We start from the raw sequence: 22,562 nt of genomic DNA, 5'->3' as shown, positions 1-22,562 counted from the left end.
TGTGCGCTCCCGTCTCCCGTTCCAGTTATTTACTACGACTTATGTGAAACATCTAAAAGCCCTTGTATTTCAATAAGTAGTTGTGTGTTCATGTGTTTTTGGACACTTGTAATAGCTGCTAAAGCTGTAAAACAGTGGTAGAAGCACTCCACCTGACTCTTTCCCTCGCTGTGTCACGTGTCTTACCTTCATTCAATCCATACATTTTTTGTGTAAATGGTATGTAAATGGGTGACGTGTTCGTAGCTGTTGAAGGGGCAGCTCTTATTAAGAAGACTGACGACTGGCTACTTCAGAATTCTCTTGTTGTCATTGTAATGGAAGGAAGTTCCAAACATTCTCTTAGAAAACCTTTATGAATGAGGCCCAAAGTTCTGTTCTGCTTGTTCTGCAGATGCTGCAGGAGCTGTGCACAGTGTTCCACGTGGACCTCCCGTGTCGCGTGCGCTCCTCTCAGCTCGGCATCCTCAGCAGCTCCCGTCAGAGCAGCAGCGCCATAGTGACTCCTCAGTCCAGCTCCTGCTTCTACATCTGCCAGCACTGCCTCGTCCACCTGGGGGACATCGGTACAGAAACACACCCTCTACTGCTACTATATCCAAGCTGTAAGGCTGCAGAGTTTGAGAAAGCATTTGTTGTAAGAACTCTGCTTTGTTTTCAGCTCGTTATCGCAACCAGACGAGCCAGGCAGAATCTTACTACAGACACGCTGCTCAGCTGGTGCCATCTAACGGTGAGTCTGTGTGAACACAACACTGCACACCAAGAAACACTAGAGTCCACACACAAAATGCTTCCACACCAACAAACAAAGTGTTGGAGTACAGTTTGAATTTGAGTCATACTTTATTTTCCCTCAGCATGTGAAATATTTGACTCGTCTCATTTAAAACATTGTTTTATTTGTGTTTCTGTGGTGTTCCAGGTCAGCCCTACAACCAGCTTGCTATTTTGGCCTCATCTAAAGGAGACCACCTTACCACCATCTTCTACTACTGCCGCAGCATCGCCGTCAAGTTCCCCTTCCCTGCCGCCTCCACCAACCTGCAGAAAGCTCTGTCCAAGGCCCTGGAGAGGTTCTGCCTATTTTACACTCTTGTCTTTTCCAAAAGCTGAGCCCATATGTTTGCTAACCATTTTTCTTTGTATGCAGCCGAGAAGAGGTGAAGACCAAATGGAGCCTGTCAGATTTCATTAAAGCGTTTATCAAATTCCATGGACACGTTTATCTGAGTAAAAGTGTGGACAAGCTGGATGCACTGAGGGATCGGCTGGAGGAACAGTTTCAGGTTAGAACATGCACAAGTTCAATTAAGCCACATTACAGTAGCCACGTTATAACACTGTTCCCTCATCAAAACCTGGAGTTGCATTCAACTATGTGTGTGAGTGTGTGAGTGTGTGAGTGTGTGAGTGTGTGAGTGTGTGAGTGTGTGAGTGTGTGAGCGCGTGTGAGTGCGTGTGCGTGCGTGTGCGAGAGTGTGCGAGAGTGTGTGTGAGTGTGTGAGAGAGTGTGAGAGAGTGTGAGAGAGTGTGTGAGAGTGTGTGAGAGTGTGTGAGAGTGTGTGAGAGTGTGTGAGAGTGTGTGAGAGAGTGTGTGAGAGAGTGTGTGAGAGTTTGTGAGAGAGTGTGTGAGAGAGTGTGTGAGAGTTTGTGTGAGTGTGTGTGTGAGTGTGTGAGAGAGTGTGTGAGAGAGTGTGTGAGAGTGTGTGTGAGTGTGTGCGTGAGTGTGAGAGAGAGTGTGAGAGAGAGTGTGAGAGAGTGTGTGTGAGAGTGTGTGTGTGAGAGTGTGTGAGAGTGTGTGAGAGTGTGTGAGAGTGTGTGAGAGTGTGTGAGAGTGTGTGTGAGAGAGTGTGTGAGAGTTTGTGTGAGTGTGTGTGTGAGTGTGTGAGAGAGTGTGTGAGAGAGTGTGTGAGAGTGTGTGTGAGTGTGTGTGTGAGTGTGAGAGAGTGTGAGAGAGTGTGTGTGAGAGTGTGTGTGAGAGTGTGTGAGAGAGTGTGTGAGCGTGAGAGTGCGTGAGAGTGTTAGTGTAATATATTATATATATATAAGGCTGCCCCAAATAAATTGTCTGTTTGCTGTAACCCGAGTCAACATTTTTCAAGTGGGTCGGACGGTAGGCAAATTCTTATTCTTTTTATTTTGAAGGCAAAAAAAAAGATCCAAATTTTGCCATTTTTTGAGTCGGAGTGACCACCAGGGGTCAGGCTTCAACAGTCAATGACGGAAAATGTCTCTATCAACCCGATCAGGAGACTAAATCTCACGATTTAAAGACATTTCAATCAACCTTTTTACGCCGCTATCCTTCATTTTGGTAGCGAAGGCGAGCGGGGGGAACATGCGGGGGACACGGGCGCCGCCATGTTTGTTGTGATGACGCTGCTGGGCGTTTTTCAATCCCAGAATGCATTTGCGTAAGTCAAATTTCACACCCTGACAGAGGGTGACATTACTATGGACATGTCAGTGGCACCGACAAAGGCAAAGCAACTGGTCCAAAGCAATGTGACAACTCCTACGCGCGATCCGTTTTGTTACAGACGCATGTGGAGGACTGAATATGAAGTCGCACATGCGATGCGCAGTGCGTTATCAGTCCTATGGGATGTAAGATAGGTTTACCAGTGTGATATAAATATTCGACACAGTGGTTCAGGAAAGACCGGTCGGTGAGTTTGCGAAATAATTGAAAAATAAAAGATTTTGACGTTTTTTCTACAAAATGCTGATTATTTTTAATTTTTTTTCAATCTGCTAGTTTCATAGCGGGTCGGTCGGGTTACGGCAAACAGACCGTTTAGCCCAGCCTAATAAATAAATAAATATATATATATATATATATTTATTTATTTATTTATTAGGCATATGCATAAGAATATATATAATTATATTATATAGCAAATATTATATTATAATAACTGTTTGTGATTTCTGTCATATCTGTGTGATTTGAATGCATTTTTTTCCTGTTTGAAGCACTTTGAATTGCCTTGTGTATGAATTGTGCTCTACAAATGCCTTGTTTTCAGAGGCTGATGCTACAGAAAGCCTTCAACTCTCAGCAGCTGGTCCACCTCACTGTGATCAACCTGTTTGAGCTTCATCACCTCCAGGAGTTGAGTGACGGAGAGCAGAACCTGGACACAGAGCATCAGACCAGCTGGACACAACTGCTCAGCCTCTTCAGTAAGGACACAGTCACTACCATCGTCTGCTCTGAGAGGAGCGACGCCCATCATGTTGACATGCTGTTACATGCCAAATATAATACAGAACAACAGAGCAATTTGTTTTGAAATTGAATAATAAAGTAAAAACAGTTCCATGGCAAAACTCTGCTCTGGCCTCTGAAAGTTGTGAAAAGCACTTATAAAGTCATTGTAGTGAATTAGGATGCTCAGAATGCAGCAGGTGAGTGCTGCAGTCTATATGTATTGCTCAATGATTTTAAATCTTAAGAGTGTAAAAATCAGTTACTGCACATATGCAATACCATTAACACGTCAAAGATTGTCTTTGATACACAAAGAAAATAGTTGTATTTGAGTGTACAGTTCCATGTTTGTAGTTCTCAGGCCAGTTGGAGCTTAACTTGTAATGTGTGTGGTTTTGTGTGTTCTTGTCAGTGTCTTTCCTGGGTGTGATGTGCAGCAGAGCCATCCTGAACCAGTCTGAGAGCGAGGAGCAGCTTGGAGAGTGTCCTCTGCCCGCCATCAAAGTGTCTCTGGACTGGCTCCGTCTGCGGCCTGGCGTTTTCCTCGAGGCAGCGCTCCACCAGCGCCAACAGTCAGTGCACCACACAGCACACAACATCTCTACATCTAAATCATTATTTTATTATTCATAGTTTTATGTTGCACCTCAACGCCGAAACAAGTTCCTACGTTTGCAAACTGTGTTCAATGACATTGGCAATAAACCTTTTCTGATTCTGATTCTGATCTTAGACAAGACTCAGTGTTTCAAATGTTGCTCTGGAGAAGCATGTAAGAGTCTTCTCTGTCTGTTGCAGTGTTTGGCCCTGGCTGGTGTCTTTGCTCAACGGCTTTCAACCTAAAGAAGAGGATGTGTCCTGTTCCTCAGGTACGCTGTTTAACCACAGAAGAGCCTATTTTAATGGCTACTTACTAAATCTCCCCAAAAATAAAGTTGACATCATCAGTTCTAAAATACCGACATTGACAAGGAAAAGAGCGGTCCTACTGTCACACGTCTCAAAACTCATGGACGATGTAGCTTGTTCAGTGTCTACATCCACTGTCACTTCTGCACCTGACACTAAACTTCATTTGAAATATATAGGACCCACACTGGGGTCTTTGCCCACCCCTGCCTTAGAGGCAGGACCACATGTACACATTATGAACTGCATATACAAGGGCTGGGTATTGCCTAGTACCTCACGATACAATACATATCCCAATACAAAGAACGTGATATGATATGCGTCCTGGTTCATGGATATTCCTTTAAACCGCTGTTAAAACCATGCAGAGTGTGTAGCTGTCCTGTGGAGTGTGTGTCGTGACCGTAGTGATGTGCAGAGTGTGTAGCTGTCCTGTGGAGTGTGTGCCGTGACTGTAGTGATGTGCAGAGTGTGTAGCTGTCCTGTGGGGTGTGTGTCGTGACCGTAGTGATGTGCAGAGTGTGTAGCTGTCCTGTGGAGTGTGTGCCGTGACTGTAGTGATGTGCAGAGTGTGTAGCTGTCCTGTGGAGTGTGTGCCGTGACTGTAGTGATGTGCAGAGTGTGTAGCTGTCCTGTGGAGTGTGTGCTGTGACTGTAGTGATGTGCAGAGTGTGTAGCTGTCCTGTGGAGTGTGTGTCGTGACTGTAGTGATGTGCAGAGTGTGTAGCTGTCCTGGGGAGTGTGTGTCATGACTGTAGTGATGTGCAGAGTGTGTAGCTGTCCTGTGGAGTGTGTGCTGTGACTGTAGTGATGTGCAGAGTGTGTAGCTGTCCTGTGGGGTGTGTGTCATGACTGTAGTGATGTGCAGAGTGTGTAGCTGTCCTGTGGAGTGTGTGCCGTGACTGTAGTGATGTGCAGAGTGTGTAGCTGTCCTGTGGAGTGTGTGTCATGACTGTAGTGATGTGCAGAGTGTGTAGCTGTCCTGTGGAGTGTGTGCCGTGACCGTAGTGATGTGCAGAGTGTGTAGCTGTCCTGTGGAGTGTGTGCTGTGACTGTAGTGATGTGCAGAGTGTGTAGCTGTCCTGTGGAGTGTGTGTCATGACTGTAGTGATGTGCAGAGTGTGTAGCTGTCCTGTGGAGTGTGTGCTGTGACTGTAGTGATGTGCAGAGTGTGTAGCTGTCCTGTGGAGTGTGTGTCATGACTGTAGTGATGTGCAGAGTGTGTAGCTGTCCTGTGGAGTGTGTGCTGTGACTGTAGTGATGTGCAGAGTGTGTAGCTGTCCTGTGGAGTGTGTGTCATGACTGTAGTGATGTGCAGAGTGTGTAGCTGTCCTGTGGAGTGTGTGCCGTGACTGTAGTGATGTGCAGAGTGTGTAGCTGTCCTGTGGAGTGTGTGCCGTGACTGTAGTGATGTGCAGAGTGTGTAGCTGTCCTGTGGAGTGTGTGCCGTGACTGTAGTGATGTGCAGAGTGTGTAGCTGTCCTGTGGAGTGTGTGTCATGACTGTAGTGATGTGCAGAGTGTGTAGCTGTCCTTTGGAGTGTGTGTCGTGACCGTAGTGATGTGCAGAGTGTGTAGCTGTCCTGTGGAGTGTGTGTCGTGACTGTAGTGATGTGCAGAGTGTGTAGCTGTCCTGTGGGGTTTGTGTCGTGACTGTAGTGATGTGCAGAGTGTGTAGCTGTCCTGTGGGGTGTGTGTCGTGACCGTAGTGATGTGCAGAGTGTGTAGCTGTCCTGTGGAGTGTGTGTCGTGACTGTAGTGATGTGCAGAGTGTGTAGCTGTCCTGTGGGGTTTGTGTCGTGACCGTAGTGATGTGCAGAGTGTGTAGCTGTCCTGTGGAGTGTGTGTCGTGACTGTAGTGATGTGCAGAGTGTGTAGCTGTCCTGTGGAGTGTGTAGCTGTCCTGTGGGGTGTGTAGCTGTCCTGTGGGGTGTGTAGCTGTCCTGTGGAGTGTTTAGTGTTCTGCTCTTGCTCACAGTGGTGCCGCTGCCGGAAGAGTTTGAGCTGCAAGGCTTCCTGGCTCTGAGACCTGCTCTTCGCACACTGGACTTCACTAAAGGCCACCAGGGGGCGCAGCGCACCAGACACCAGCGCTTGGTCTGCCTGGGCAAATGGATCGCAGACACACAGTCTCTGTAAGCTCAACACTAACACAACTTCAGCTCCAGTTTCATGAAGAGAAATAATGTAATGCCTTCAGGGATTTTCATTAGTCTTTGATCACTGCACACACTCTCATTCCAACATTTTCCAGTTTTGTTTTTCCTATATAGTCCATAGGACATAGTCCACCTTTAAGACAAAATAAAAGTATACCAGACTTTTTGGACATATACAAATTAATAATCCGTAAAATATACTGTGTTTTATATCATTTAAAAAAAAGAAATAGTCTTGTGTTAGTTTTTCAGATGTTTAAAATGGTTTAATTATTGTAAAAGTGGATAAGTGTGTGTACATTGACTGTGCTAGTGCTGTGTTTAAAGCCCTCTCCTCACGTCCAGGCTAATGCAGTGCCGTGTGTCCGAAGATGGCCTGCTGACCTTCCTCACCGACCTCCCCGAGCTGCCCATTGACGAGCCCCAGGAGAAAGAGGTGCTCCAGGAGTCCTCCAACAGCGAGCCCAGCCAGAACGACTCGGGCGGCTCCAAGTCCTCCATGTCCGTGAGCAAGGGCCCCAGCGTGTCTTTCAAAGAGAACCTCAAACCCCGAGAGCCCAGCCGAGACGCCCCGCACAGCCTTCAAAAGGAGCCCATGAAGGAGCCCATGAAGGAGCGGAGGGACTTCAAAGGAAGCGCTGCAGCCACCAAAATTGACACCAAGTGGGACGGCAGGAAGAAGAGCGAGATGAAGAAGAGCTTACATGATAAGATTTTAGACCCTAGCAAACAGGTAATGTTCTGCACCTTTGCACTTTTTCCAACTCTATTTGTAAAGCACATTTTACCAACACAAAGTCTCCAAAGTGCTGCACAGAGTACAAAACAAGCACAAGTAATGTGTTAAAAATTTAAAAAAATAAATACAATAAAAAATAAATTGATATGTACAAACAGAATAAAAATTAATTGAAAACCACATAAAATATCTAAAATAATAAGACAGCCAGAGGACCACACAATTCTCATGCCGGGTTAAATGCCAGTGAATAAAAGTGTGTTTGAGTAGAAGATGCATGAGTAGTTAGAGTAGGAATCTTTGAATTTGAATTGGCTATTGGATTGTGTTATTTGTAAAAGCTGCTAACACTGTAGTTTAGTCCTCTACAAACATCCTGAGAAATGCTTAGGATTCTTGGATTAGTTCAGCAGGTCAGAACTTCAGATTTCAGTCGTCTCAACTATAAATGGTCCTGGACATGTTTAAAATGTGTTTGTTCTGGAGCATAAATGGCAGATGAACTCAGCAGCATTAAACATACATTTTTACTTTCAGTAAAAAGTAGTGATAAACATAGTTTTCTAAAGACTGTACACATATCAGGCTTTTAGATAGGATATGAAAACACCCTGTCCAAATAATTTTGTCTGGGGGTGCGGGGGCCGACTAGGCGAAAAAATGAGTAGCTTCGGCATTCTCCGGACTGATAAAAAGTACTTAAAAAGATTTGCGCTCGCGGAAAGCCAATATGATCACACTCCGCCACTTAGGAGCGGCGTATTGCTGCGTATTTTCCGACGCTTTTACAAACTAAAGCGGCGCTTTTAACGCTAAACTAGCGCCGTAAATCACGTCAGACGGTGCTCGGCGTTAAAAGTGCCGCTTTATTTTGTAAAAGCGCCGGAAAATACGCAGCAATATGCCGCTCCTAAGTAGCGGGGTGTGAACATATTAGCTTTTCATAATCTTTTGAGCAGCGCGGTGCGCTGCACGCGAAAATGCCCGTCCACATTTTAAAATACCCCGTCCAAAATACAGGAAGACGGCCCTCTATCTAAAAGCCTAACTGCTGGTCATTTGAGTGTTTTTTTTCTACAAATACAAAAAAGGATAAACATTTTTTTGGAAGGAGTTTGTGGAAGTAGAAAGACTATATTTAGAAAGTAATGTAATCAGAATTGAAGTACGAGTTGGCAAATTAGCAAGGATTACTCTACTAGCCTCGTGATGTTGTCTCTTACGGTGGTAATAATGCAACTGTAGTCAAACGTGCCCAAAGTAAGCGCCACGCTCACAGCTTCATTAGTGAAATAGTGAAGCTACTGACTTGTGCTTTGTGACGTTGATCTAATCTCCATCCATTTTTCTGTTTCAGGTGAAAGTGCAAACAGAGATGAGGAAGACTCCTGTGTCTGAGGTGAAGAAGAGCCCAGTGACCCCGCCACAGACCACAGGCTCCTCGTCTCAGTTTGTGTCCATCCACCACCAGGGGGCCTTCCCTCCACTGCCCAGCTGCACCGGTGCGTTTCTGCTAGACTTATCCCTGTTCCCATTGTCTCTGAAATGTGTTCTTTTTGCACACCGAGAGCAGGTCAAATCAGAGCTTGTAAAATATCACACTCCAGTGTGTTTGCCTTTCCAAGTACCAGCCAGAGTAGATTAAAAATAAATCTGTCAAGGGCAGCTCTAATGGTGGCTTCAGGATGGACTCAGTCATCAAAAACTGAACTTATTAGCTCAGTGCTGCGTTAGTTTATTTCAAAATTGTTTTTCCCGTTTCCACTTTGTGTCCCGACAGCTTTGTGTCCCGACAGCTTTGCGTTACACATCTTTATATTAAATGTTCTCAGAAACGGACCTAAACTAACTCCACACTGTCCTGCAGGGGACCTGGGCTTGTGGTTGTAATTTTTCTTATTCAAAGTTTCTCAAGTAGCATTATTAGTATCAGGCGCACTGCTAACCATGGGTGCTAACACAGAGCTAATCTGCATGTGCTGCTGTTAAAGTGCTATTTTTCACTTTCCACCTGCTCTTACCAAATGGCCTTGTCACACAAATGCACATGCCACAGTTAAAGAGAAAAGTGACAAAGTACAAATGAGATGAGAAGTTTATCAGTTGGACTTATTTGTTGATATACAGTCCAGTAGGTAAATGATGACTCTGCTCTATTAGTTTATAATACGTGACTGGAACTATGTGTGATGCATCACATTTATTTTTTTATGTTAGATTTAGTTTTATTCAGGGAGAGGCGTCACTAAAACGAGCCTCTTTTATGTCGAATTACATTTCTATTAAAGTGCCTTGGAAAAAATCTGTATAAAAAGATAAATATCATCAATTGAGAAATGATATAGAGGTATACATTTGTGTCCATATGGCCAGCCCTAGGACTATCATACATACAAACAAAGTGAGTGGCTGATGAGCAGAGCGAGTTGCAGAGCACAGGAGAGCCAGAGAGCCGCATGCCCTCCCTGAAAGGACCGATGAAAAGAGCGGCAGAGATATGCAAGAATGTAACTGCATTTATTTAGCGTAACTTTGGTTCTAGGAGTCCCAGTCCCATCTATGAGATGTTCATTGTTGGTATGTTGCATTGAAAGTCCCACTTTATCCTGTACTAATATCACCATGTGTCCCTGCAGGTTTCCCTACCTCCGCCTACATGCTGACTCCTCCTGTTCCATTCCACGGCCTACAGGGCTTCTTTTCCCCTGGGCCTGTGTCTGTCCCCAGCCACTTCCTGTCCCAGGGTCCCCCTCAACCTAATAAATCCTCCCACCCTCCCTATACTCAGCAGCGATCTCCTCCTCAAGGCTCTCCGGCCTCAGTGGGACAGAGCCAGCCCCCCGGACCCCCGTCCATGAGCCAGCAACAGACTCTGCAGCAGCCGCCTCAGCAGCAGGTCACACTGGGCAAGAGTCCTCCTCATCTGGGGTTACAGCAGGTAGGGCTCATCATCACACCACTGCACGCCATCTTCACCCAACTGCAACTCCTTTATTATCATTCGCAAACTTAAAACATACATATGACAGCTGTTATCAGGTAGTCGAATCAAATCAAATAAATTTATTTTTGTAAGGCCCAAAATCACATCAACAGTTGCCTCTGAGGGCCACAGTGAGAAATGAGGTAGTATTATTTGTCAAACTATAATTAGTATGGATGCTAAGTAACAGTCGTGGAATGACTTCTATGTCACATCTGCTGCTCATGCTCAACCAGGAAGTATAACCATAACCGCTTTAAGGGCTCCTTAACATTAAGGATTATATCGCAATATTGACTATATCGACATTTTGAGACTATAAATGTATGTGTGTGTTTTGATCAGGGAGCAAAGGCAGCGACTGAGCTATGGCAACGGCAGCCATGGCTGCAGTGCTGCCCGCTCCCTGTGTGTCAGGCACTTGCAGCGCGGCTGTGGAAATCTTTATTGAGGAATTTCAGTCAACAAAATGTGTGGGATTACAGGGTTCAGAATAAGCGGCATCGCAAAATGCGATGCAATTTCTCTCAAATGCGATGCATTTGTCAGAAAAAAGTATTGTTCTATCGCAGCTTTTACGATACAAAAATGCGTGTTCAATTGTGTAATCAAAGCGCCTAAAAGTACTGATCACTTGTCAACAACGGCATGACACAACGTAGGACGCTGTGTTGACTTAACGAGGTCCCGCTGCTGTAATAATCTTGTTACATCAATGGAAAATATTGATGGTTAGTCATATTTGTGTTTTGCTATGCAACTTATCAAATTGCTATACAAATTTGAAAAAATTAATGGATTGTTTAGCAGCTGCTATACAAGAGAAAATCCTTAATCTGAGCCCTGGATTACTCAAACGTGCAAAGAACAATCAAAATACAACTCTGGAGTACGTGTATGATGAGCTAACACTGTTGAAACATGGTTTAGAAATGGATGCAAGTTGCTAGTGCATCATATGTCTTTATTCTATCCTTCTTCCCTGTGGATCCAGTTCCTACAGGAGCAGTCGTCCCCTCTGTGGGGCCAGGGCTCGGGCCCCAAACTTCCCCAGATGCCTCTGTCTCTGAAGCAGCAGCAGCAGCAGTCCCTGTTCATGTCCCCGGAGCCCAGCCTGAAGCAGTTCGACCCACAACCCTCCATGCCTGTGTTGGAAAAGAAGTTCCCCCCCAACATGAGCCTGCCCCCAGAGCGAATGTGGGAGTACTCCAACCAGACCATGCTGGAGCGCCTGAGGAGGGAGCAGGAGGGACCCCCGGGAAGAGCACTGCCCTTCCAGGTGACGCCTCTCATCAGTCAGCAGCAGTGTGCATGGGTCCTCGCACGGTTTCAAGCACTTTTTTTTAAAATGGAGTTAAAGAGCAGCTAAGAATAGGTTGTGCAGCGGACATCACGACATTCTTTTTTGCTGTGAGGGTCTCCTGTAAGAGGTTAAACACATTTAAAATGTGAAAGATCTGCTACAGTTCATTAACAAATATAAAAGTCTTACAACTTGCAAGCTAAATATTTAGTTTGTACCTTTCAGATAAAAAAGAAAATCCAATAAAGAGCTCACACTGTAGAAAAGCAAAAACAACACTGCAGGTGGGGGCGTCGCCGGGTTTCCTGGGCCCCTCCCACACCACCAACACATCACACATTTGTTCCTTTAACCTGTTCTCCATGAGCTCTGACCGAGTGTGGGGTGAGTTGAAGTGTCCTTTATCTTCCCCTGCCGTTAGCAAACAAGCTAGTCTAGCTCTGCACGGTCAGTTAGATAATGCCCACAAAAAAGCAAAGGAACACATTTTGTCATTTGTGCTGCTCATAGTTCTCATAATGTGGAGGGGCATTTTTAAACATCCATATCCTCAATTCTACGGTAGAATTAGTCTGTTTGTGTTATGCAAATATCTTAACAAAATTCTGCATCTTTCAGCACAAAATAATATTAAATACTGAAAATCATGGCTGATCATAGATCCAGTCATCAGACATTCATATTTAGCAATCTATCCAAAATGAACAAAAATAAGTATTACCGTGTTTTCCGCACGAAAAGACTTTTAGAGGATTATGAAGCGCAATGTCAATAAATGGTCTATTTTGGATCATTGTTCATATATAAAGCGCACCGGACTATAAAGTGCACAGACAGATAAGTCAGTCAGTTGATCTTTATTAAACGCCTTCAACTCCTTCAGATCAACAGTTTTCAAACGTTAATGAGCGTATTTACAACGACTCTCAGACTTGTCCAGTTATATGTTGACGTTATAACACGTCAAATACAACACAATACTTTTTCAGTTCATTCCTCGTCCACACAAATTCTTCATCTTCAGTCCGAGTTTAACCGTTGGGCCGGATGCCGTACATCCCGGATCCATCTCCTCATTATCCGGGTCAGTTCAGTGATGATTCCGGCCTTCGTGAAAGCTCGGACCACAGTTGGGACTGATACTTTAGCCCAGAGTTTAAAGTCTGCGTCGTAAGCGTATCTCTTGGCAGAAGCCATCTTGGGGTCCTTAATCGCGGTAGACTACTGTTCCCAGAATGCTTTGCGTACGTTGTTGGGACCTCCGGTTAATGAGTACCGTAAACGTGCTTCTAGACCTAAGTCTCTCGTGTCCCGAGTCTTCTTTATACAACGTGTACCACACAAAATCGCTTCGAGGACGTTAAGCACAACCAGAAGACATTCATATATTAAGCGCGCTGGATTATAAAGCGCACGGACGGTTTTTGAGGAAATGAAAGGTTTATAGTGCGAAAAGTACAGTACTCAAAAAGTGAAGTCGATTATAAACGTTGACCAGAAAAATGCATATCATATATATGACATCACTTCATCTGCTCTTTTGGCGGCCTTTTAAAAATGCATTTATTATAGACGGTATATCTAATAATATTTTGTATTCTCCAAAACAACTACTGCTATTTCATAATTGAATTGATACTTAAGTTATAAAATAATAAATCAGGTCAATCACACATACTTGAAGTTCTGTAGCGTAGTATTATTAGCATAGTATTTGTGCTAAGAAAGGACCGTTTCACATTGTCAGTTTCACTTTCACATCTTTTGGGTTCAGAATGAAAACGTTTGCATTTTGTCACGTCAGCCAATGAGCTTTGACCTGTCTCCGCCACTATTTGAATAGGCTCTTTATACTATTGCTTCTGAGCTCTTGACTGCTTTTCCAACTCTGTTGCTTTTCTTTTCTCCCTCTTGCTTTCTCTCTGTGCCCCTTGTTTCCCCCTGGCTTCCCCTCTTTGTCCTGGGTTAGGACCCCAAGTCGTCTCCTCTGCTGCCTCCGGACTTGTTAAAGACTCTGGCAGAGTTTGGGGAGGACGAGGGCTTGGTCTTTCCCAAAGCACCGTCACTTTTCCAGGCCTTGGCATCTCCTCTCAGCTCTGCTCCTGGATCAACCCTTTTCGTATGTAGCTCTCTGTCTGTTTTTCACCAGCAATGGTACTCGGCCTGGTCTGCTATAAAGAGAGGCTTGGTTGAACAATGAAATGACTGACAAGGTCAATTTGTGATCCAATTATTGTGAAAATTAACCTTAAGGTTTAAAGTATTTCTAACAAACTACTATTATTGACACCAGGTCTTATATCTGAGCAGCACCGTTTGATCTGATAGTAAACATCATATTCTAGAATCTGAAAAGCACCAGTGGGACTAATGATACATCTGTCTGCTGAATATTGCTGTGCAGCTCTTGTAGAAGTTAAATGTTTTAAATAGGTGATGTTTTCTAATATATATGATTAATCTTCTGCACTTATTAGAGCCGGATGGAGCCTGGAGTGGAGAGCATGAACCCTCCGCCTTCTCTGCTGCAGGGCTTCCCCATGCAGGTCTGAGCATGGAGCATTATCATAATACTCACATTATAGGAAAGAGACCTGAATATTTGCTATAATCCTATATGTGAGCCCAGGAAACGGGTTGTGCACTATAATGACCACTTCTGATCGTCTCTTCTCCACAGCTTAACCAAAACAGCATGTTCAGCCAGTCGTGTGGGAAAAACCTACCTCCCAGCTCCAAACCTGAAGCTCCGCTGATGCCCCAGGAACCTTCCCTTTATTCCCTGTTTGAAACGCCCTGGTCACCGTCTCTGCCTGCCAGCTCTGGTAAGTCCCATAATGCACTACAAACGCCACAGAAGACCTCGCCTTAACTGAAAAATCTCACTGTGTTTTGTGTGACCGGCAGACCACTCCACCCCAGCCAGCCAGTCCCCTCACTCCTCCAACCCCAGCAGCCTTCCCTCCTCTCCCCCCAGCCACAACCACAATACACAGCCCTTCTCCAACTTCGGACCCATTGGCCCCTTTGACAGCAGAGAGCGCCGCCTGGTGGATTGCTGGAAGACCGACAAAAAAGGTTCCTTATTCAACTTAAACTTAAGCCATACAAGTTAGGGACGCACGGATTCCAGTATCTGCTCGACACCAGGGGCCACTTAACTGCGCCGCGTCTTATTTGGGGTTCACAGTGTGGACTATGGGAACATTTGGGACTAAGTGTGGCCAAGTGGTGCTGGTAGTTATTTTCTTGTCCTGGCATTTTGACTTATTGCAATTAAAAAAACAACTCTAGTGACTGAATAGTCCAGGATGTACGCTTTAAATATATATATTACATGACCATATAGGTCATAGTGGTAAAAGTAAGAAAACTGTTATGCTTAAAGTTCACATAACCTGAAGAGACAAAGTACTAGCCTAAATGGTAAAGTTACTTCTACTAATAATTACATTTAGGCCAACCCAACTCCTAAGGATGTTCAATGATAAAAAAAACTTGAATTGAGTGAGATTTATCACTGTATTAAACATGTCGGTGTAAACCCTCTGTATTAAAATGAAGGCCGTTATTTGTTCTTGGTGTTGGTTCTTGGCAAGTACTGAAAAGGAAGTACCCGCATCGGTTGGGAAAAAGAGGCAATGGTGCATCCCTACAACCACCGGTATTCAAAACTATAATAGTATTCAGAGATCGGCACGGTATTTGGCAACCACCAGATAACAAAGGTTATGACTGTAACTAGGGCTCTATGAATCCTATTAATGAAAGTACAGAGCTACGCACAGGCCTTTGGGAATAAGATTATTAACCATTATAACATTGGTAAATTTGATTTGTTTTTTATAATCAATAACTCTAATGAAAGCAAGAAGGAAGCAAAGGAAGCGCTCTTTCTTTTATCACAGGTCCTTGTAAAGACGGACTTCCTGTATCTCATTACAGGTCCTGGCAGTGGTTTTGGACTGGACTACCTGCCCACCGCCCCATCCTCTGAGTCCAGCTGGCCTCAGAGCAGCTGGCCCAATCAGGAGTCTCCCATGGAGGAGTCCACTGTGCTGCCAGACAGCCTCAAGGTACCACTACCACACTATTATACTACCACACTACCACACTACTATAATACCACACTACTATACTACCACACTACTATACTACCACACTACTATACTACCACACTACTATACTACCACACTATTATACTACCACACTATTATACTACCACACTATTATACTACCACACTATTATACTACCACACTATTATACTATCACACTATTATACTACCACACTATCATACTACCACACTACCACACTACTATACTACCACACTACCACACTACTATACTACCACACTACTATACTACCACACTACTATACTACCACACTACCACACTACTATACTACCACACTACTATACTACCACACTACTATACTACCACACTATCCAATCCAATCCAATCCACTTTATTTATATAGCACGATTTATACAACCAGAGGTTCCAAAGTGCTTCACAGCAAGGTAAAAAAATAGGATAAAAGTAATAAAATAAGATATAAAAACAAAATCAAATAGAAAATTGAATCAAACAAACACACTAAAATCAATGGAATAAAAATAAACAAAATAAAATAAATAAAAATGGTGCTGCCCTCCCAACACATATAAAACATACAATCAACACACTACATGGAGTTAAAAGCCAGAGAAAACAGATGGTTTTAAGAAGCGATTTAAAAAGAGGCAGTGAGGAGGCTTTTCTTATGAGGAGTGGCAGTTTGTTCCACAGTTTTGGAGCTGCCACTGCAAAGGCTCGTTCACCTCTGAGCTTTAGCCCATGGCACTGCCAGGAGTAGCTGGTCAGCTGACCTGAGGGAACGGCTGGGAGTGTAGGGGTGTAGCAGCTCGGAGAGGTAAGGAGGGGCAAGACCATTTAAGGCTTTAAAAGTAAATAAAAGAGTTTTAAAATGAATTCTAAAATGAACGGGCAGCCAGTGGAGTGAAGCTAAAATAGGCGAAATGTGCTCATATTTTCTTGTTCCAGTTAAAAGACGGGCAGCAGCATTTTGGACCAGTTGGAGACAAGCAATTGAGGACCCACTAACCCCCATGTAGAGAGCATTGCAGTAATCCAGCCGAGTGGTGACAAAGGCGTGGATTACGGTTTCAAAATGTTGTCTCTGAAGGACTGGTTTTATTTTTGCCAGCTGCCTCAACTGGAAGAAGCTTGACTTCACCACAGCTTTTATCTGGCTGTCCAGTTTAAGGTCTGGGTCCACTCTCACCCCCAGATTGCTCATGATGGTTTTTTGATACTGGACTAGAGGACCCAGGTCAACCATGGGGGTCACAGAAGTCCCACTAAAGACCATGACTTCAGTCTTTTTTCCATTAAAGTTTAAAAAGTTCAGAGACATCCAGGCTTTAATGTCTTTTAGGCACTCTAGCAATGGCATAACACTATAGGAGTCAGATTTGTTAAGGGGGACATAGATCTGACTGTCATCTGCATAGCAATGAAAAGAGATGCCATGTTTCCTGAGGATTGAGCCAAGTGGGAGTAGATAGAGAGAAAATAAAAGAGGGCCAAGCACAGAGCCCTGCGGGACCCCATAAGAGAGGGGAGCCGTGGAGGACACAGAGTCAGCCAGGCTGACACAGAATGTTCGATGTGACAGGACCTAAACCATTCTAATGCAGTGCCACTGATGCCCACCTACTGCTCCAAGCGAGCGATCAGGATTTCATGGTCCACTGTATCAAATGCTGCAGTCAAATCTAAAAGTACAAGGACAACACAGTGACCAGAGTCAGTAGCTAAAAAGATGTCATTAAAAACTCTTAAAAGCGCAGATTCGGTGCTGTGCAAGGTTTTAAACCAGATTGGAAAATCTCAAGAATATTTTGTTCATTTAAAAAATCCATGAGCTGGGAATAGACCATTTTTTTCCAAGATTTTAGAAAGGAAGGGCAGTTTAGAAATAGGCCTGAAATTTGCCAAAACAGTAGGATCCAGCCCGGGTTTTTTTTAACAAGGGTTGCACAACGGCATGTTTAAAATTAACAGGAACCACTCCAGAAGTCAGACTGCTGTTAATAACTGTGATAAAAGATGGGCCAACAGTCTGAAAAGCCTCCTTAAAAAGTCGGGGCGGGACAGTGTCACCTGGGGAACCTGAGGGCTTCAAATGATCAACAATCTCCTGCACAAAGGGCAGGGTCACTGGCCTAAACGTGTCCAGACCAGCAGAGCAGGGGACATACATTGAAGGGTCAATGGCAGGAGGGTAAAATAAGTGCTCTGGTAGAGGTGACTTTATCAATGAAGAAGTTGAGAAAGTCTTTACACACAGCCGGGGATGCCTCAACTCCAACAGTCTGTGGTGCATTCAGAGCAGAGTTGATAACTTTAAATAGAACACGATATATATACCACGCTATCACACTACTATACTACCACACTACCACACTAATACACTACCACACTTCCACACTACCACACTATATACTACCACACTATATACTATCACACTACTATACTACCACACTACCACACTAATACACTACCACACTTCCACACTACCACACTATATACTACCACACTATATACTATCACACTACTATACTACCACACTACCACACTAATACACTACCACACTTCCACACTACCACACTATATACTACCACACTATATACTATCACACTACTATACTACCACACTACCACACTAATACACTACCACACTTCCACACTACCACACTATATACTACCACACTATATACTATCACACTACTATACTACCACACTATCACACTAATACACTACCACACTTCCACACTACCACACTAATACACTACCACACTACCACACTACCACACTACCACACTATATACTACCACACTAATACACTACCACACTTCCACACTACCACACTATATACTACCACACTATATACTATCACACTACTATACTACCACACTACCACACTAATACACTACCACACTTCCACACTACCACACTATATACTACCACACTACCACACTACCACACTATATACTACCACACTATATACTACCACACTATATACTACCACACTATATACTACCACACTATATACTATCACACTACTATACTACCACACTACCACACTAATACACTACCACACTTCCACACTACCACACTAATACACTACCACACTACCACACTACCACACTATATACTACCACACTATATACTACCACACTATATACTATCACACTACTATACTACCACACTACCACACTACCACACTATATACTACCACACTATATACTATCACACTACTATACTACCACACTACCACACTACCACACTATATACTACCACACTATATACTACCACACTATATACTACCACACTATATACTACCACACTATATACTATCACACTACTATACTACCACACTACCACACTAATACACTACCACACTTCCACACTACCACACTAATACACTACCACACTACCACACTACCACACTATATACTACCACACTATATACTACCACACTATATACTATCACACTACTATACTACCACACTACCACACTACCACACTATATACTACCACACTATATACTATCACACTACTATACTACCACACTACTATACTACCACACTACCACACTATATACTACCACACTATATACTATCACACTACTATACTACCACACTACCACACTTCCACACTATATACTACCACACTACCACACTATATACTACCACACTACCACACTACTATACTACCACACTACTTACCACACTACTATACTTCCACACTACCACACTACTATACTTCCACACTACTGTTATCACTGTCGGTCATCTTCTCTCTGTCTCCTCTGTCCTTTCCTCTCTGTCTTCTGCCCTCTCTTCAAACTTCAAAGTCAGAATTCCAACATGGCGGCGACCGAGACCGGTCCCGCTGATACAGCTCAGCCAATCATTTTCTCTCTTGGGTCCAAATCCACTCTCTTGTCCCTAACCCAGGGTCTGAAGCGTATCGAGGGCCGCCATCTCATTATTGTCTTTTAAGATGGGGATTTAAGATAAGATATTAAGATATTCCTTTATTGTCCCACATGGGGAAATTTCATTGGTGCAACGCAGGTAGATACAGAGGTAGATACAGAAGAACAGATCACTTATAGAAAAACACTTTCAGTAGAAGATCTCCTACAAATAAAAACTCCCATAGACAAATAAATAAATAAATACCATTGCATGTGATCACGACAGTAATTGCACATGAATATGTGTCACGACAGCACATAGATTGCACATGAATTTCACAGTAATTGCACAGTAATTGCACATATGACAGAATTGCACATCAGTATTGGGTTAGGTCAGTATTGCGAGTGTTCAGTACTAACAGTTTTTGTTATAAAGTCTGACAGCAGCAGGAAGGAAAGACCTACGGAACCTTTCCTTCACACATCGAGGGTGGATCAGTCTCTCACTGATTTGGGCCGCCATATTAGAGCCAATTCTGACCTCTGTGTTCTAGCTCTGACCTCTGTGTGCTAGCTCTGACCATGTGCTTCCCTGTGTGCCCTCAGTCGTTCTGGTCCAGCTCCCTGATGCATTCCGGGCCCTCAGCTCTGGAGCAGCTCCTCCTTCAGCAGCAGAAGCAGAAGCAGCAGCGCACTCGCGGCACCATGAACCCTCCGCACTGAGCGCCCGCAGCCCACAGCCGAGGCACAGGCTTATCACTGTCATGTCCACAGGAGGGAGCACTCTGTGGGCATCCAACCACACCAGGCTGGCTTCAGACGAGAACCAGCTCAAGGCCAATTGAAAGGGAGGAGACAGTCCCTAAGAATCGTCCCAGGAGGAGTGGCCCGTCCTGGGTTCACAGGCGGCTGCTCCATAGTTGGAAGAGTGGAGGATTTTTAAACATGCTGGAAGGAATTTCTGCAAGTTACCTTAGAAAATTTTGGACTGATATTCCAAAATAAGGCAACATAAAGAGGGTTATGGGTATAATACCACATTAAGATTGTATAATACTTTTAGCCAAGTTTTTTCTCTTCTTGTATCAAACTATTAAGTTCTCGTAGCATTGAGAATGGACTCGAGCAGTAAAGCAGAAAAAAACTAAAGGCTTCTTCCATCTTAGCAGATTAAGACGTAGGAACTGAATGAGGAGAACGTTCAAGCTGAGAGTGGACCCACAAAGAAGGCTAATGAGGCTAGCTAACCTCAACTGCATCTCCTGGCATAAGACGGATGGAAAGAATCGTATTGTTCAAATGTGGGTTCCACAATATCAGACATTTTTATGGAAAAATCCAACGGTACAATTTTATTCTGAACAGATTTTTGGCTCTAAAAGGACTCCTGCGCAGACTGGGACAGCAGAAATCTAGTCGTTTTTTTGTAAAATAGTTGGGGGGGGGGGGGGGGGGGGGGGGGGAACAAATCTAGTTTTGAAATGCTTCAGTTTGCGTACAGGTCGACACGGCGACGCCAGCTCACGTGAGACGAGAATGTAGCATGCGCAGACCGGCGAAGACCAGAAGAACCAGCAGCAGTGGGCCTGAGCGACGGTCCGTGTGTCTGATCTGGAAGGTCACAAACAAGACAATGCTCCAGTCCAATGAAGACGCACACCGGAGCGTCAGCAGGTGAAGACAAACCTGGAGGATAATTTGTTTTGTATATTCACAAGAAAGCTCAGAAGAATGATCGCCATGTATATTCAAATCTACACGCGTTTAAACCTATGTAACCCTTACTAAACGGACTCTGACCTTTAGGATCTTTAAGTGGATTTAAACTGGTGTTGAAAGGGTGAGGTCATGTAAACAGTACAGAAACCAGCCCCAAGTGTCTAAACATTCTTAAACAGCAATAAGCTTCGAGTTATTGCTTTGCCGCTCACACTAGATTTATAGAGATGACGTGTCTGCATAGCTTCCCCCGTACGCTTTCTTAGCACTTGGTCCTCCGGAAACGGGACGCGATAGAAGGTCGAGTGGAAGATCGTGCGTAGGTTATGCAGATGACATCACAACGTTCAACATTTTAGCAGCCAGTGGTGAAATTGTATGAGAGTCATGAAATCTTGTCTTGTAGGAGCTCAAAACGCATCTACGAGCTGCGACGGTCTAGAGGCAAATCTAAAAATCTACAACTCTGCGTAATGTTGTGTCGACCGCTGACGGCTAAAAGAATAAAGTCAAGTGAAGAGCAGAAAAGAAACGACGTCACATTTCTCACCGACACAGACTTAGGGACAGAGTTGAACCGATTCACTTTCTCTCCTTTCGCTCCTTAAATAACGTGTTTGTGCATCTGTGTGTCGAGGAACTAAATTGTTGAGAGAGTTGAAGTGTCCTTTATCTCCCCCTGGCCGTTAGCAATCGAGCTAACCAAGCTCTGCACAGTCGTAGCAACAACAGAGGCTTTATTGTATGAAGTTAATTTGAGTGAGACAAAATTCCACTGACAAATATGAGCAAAGGGACATTTTGTCAGCCGTGCGGCTCAAAGTTCTGCCACCGAGTCGGAACGTCGAGGGCACGATCCGAGCGAAAACGAGGATCAGTGCGCGGCCTCGCTCGGTTGCGTTCACGTGGAAATGCTCTCGGATGGAGCGCAGGTCCGAATTCTCTGGTAGGATTTTTTAACTGTCGGATTGCGGATGTTTGAACAAAAACTGACACAACGTCTCCGGTCAGCATAAAGTGTGGACATTCTGAGGCGTTCGAAGACGGTTGAAAAAGGCACGAAAACGATGTGGAGAATATGTGCATCCGATCCCTTTACGTCTTTAAAAATCCCTGAGTCATTTGGATCTGTGCCGGTTTCAAATTCAGATTCTAGAACACCGTGAACGCAACCTGTTGTCATTCTATATTTTCTGTAATATTTAGCAAGCCGGCGACTCCATCTCGGCAGCGTCGGGAGAGCCGCGCCCATTTGTATAGTGTCCTTGTGTATTTACCGAGCATCTTAAGTCTGCCGTTTGTACTATTTCAATTGAATGACCGCAGACCATCTTTGTGCTTGTGCTCTTCACTGTACTCTTTGTGTTTGGATCTAATGCTCTTTTGGACCGGCTCTAATGGAGACGCTGGAGGTACGTGTCTGCCCTGTTGCAGACGGGGGGGGCACTTTGTTCTAATGTGTTTTGTGTTTCGTTTCTGTCGCCTCAGCCTTGAATAAAATCTGTCCTGATTCTACGGCAAAGACGTTTTATTTCAATTTC

General features: G+C 44.2%; 1 protein-coding gene across 3 annotated transcripts in view; it reads left to right on the top strand.

Moving 5' to 3' along the window:
- The window catches only part of smg7 (SMG7 nonsense mediated mRNA decay factor), a 27,971-nt gene extending 5,435 nt beyond the window's left edge, over nt 1-22,536 (top strand). The window contains exons 5-22 of one of the 3 annotated variants that reach the window (XM_072441916.1): nt 395-566; nt 662-733; nt 926-1,076; nt 1,154-1,289; nt 3,033-3,189; nt 3,630-3,789; nt 4,016-4,086; nt 6,107-6,263; nt 6,633-7,020; nt 8,384-8,528; nt 9,663-9,964; nt 11,004-11,288; nt 13,282-13,431; nt 13,790-13,858; nt 13,993-14,137; nt 14,220-14,390; nt 15,258-15,388; nt 19,909-22,536. In XM_072441916.1, the coding sequence (XP_072298017.1) occupies nt 395-566; nt 662-733; nt 926-1,076; nt 1,154-1,289; nt 3,033-3,189; nt 3,630-3,789; nt 4,016-4,086; nt 6,107-6,263; nt 6,633-7,020; nt 8,384-8,528; nt 9,663-9,964; nt 11,004-11,288; nt 13,282-13,431; nt 13,790-13,858; nt 13,993-14,137; nt 14,220-14,390; nt 15,258-15,388; nt 19,909-20,025 (2,979 nt within the window). In that variant the 3' untranslated portion in view covers nt 20,026-22,536. Of the gene's footprint in view, nt 1-394; nt 567-661; nt 734-925; nt 1,077-1,153; nt 1,290-3,032; nt 3,190-3,629; nt 3,790-4,015; nt 4,087-6,106; nt 6,264-6,614; nt 7,021-8,383; nt 8,529-9,662; nt 9,965-11,003; nt 11,289-13,281; nt 13,432-13,789; nt 13,859-13,992; nt 14,138-14,219; nt 14,391-15,257; nt 15,389-19,908 lie in introns of all 3 variants that reach the window. The other 2 variants (XM_072441915.1, XM_072441917.1) reach the window with 2 other exon arrangements.
- The last annotated feature ends 26 nt before the right edge of the window (nt 22,537-22,562 follow it).

The sequence above is a fragment of the Eucyclogobius newberryi genome, unplaced genomic scaffold, assembly GCF_026437365.1.
Source record: "Eucyclogobius newberryi isolate DKJ021-1_F unplaced genomic scaffold, fEucNew1.0.hap1 SCAF_12, whole genome shotgun sequence".
Lineage (NCBI taxonomy): Eukaryota > Metazoa > Chordata > Actinopteri > Gobiiformes > Gobiidae > Eucyclogobius > Eucyclogobius newberryi.
Note: the sequence above shows the minus strand (reverse complement) of the source record. Positions and strands in the feature narration are given on the sequence as shown.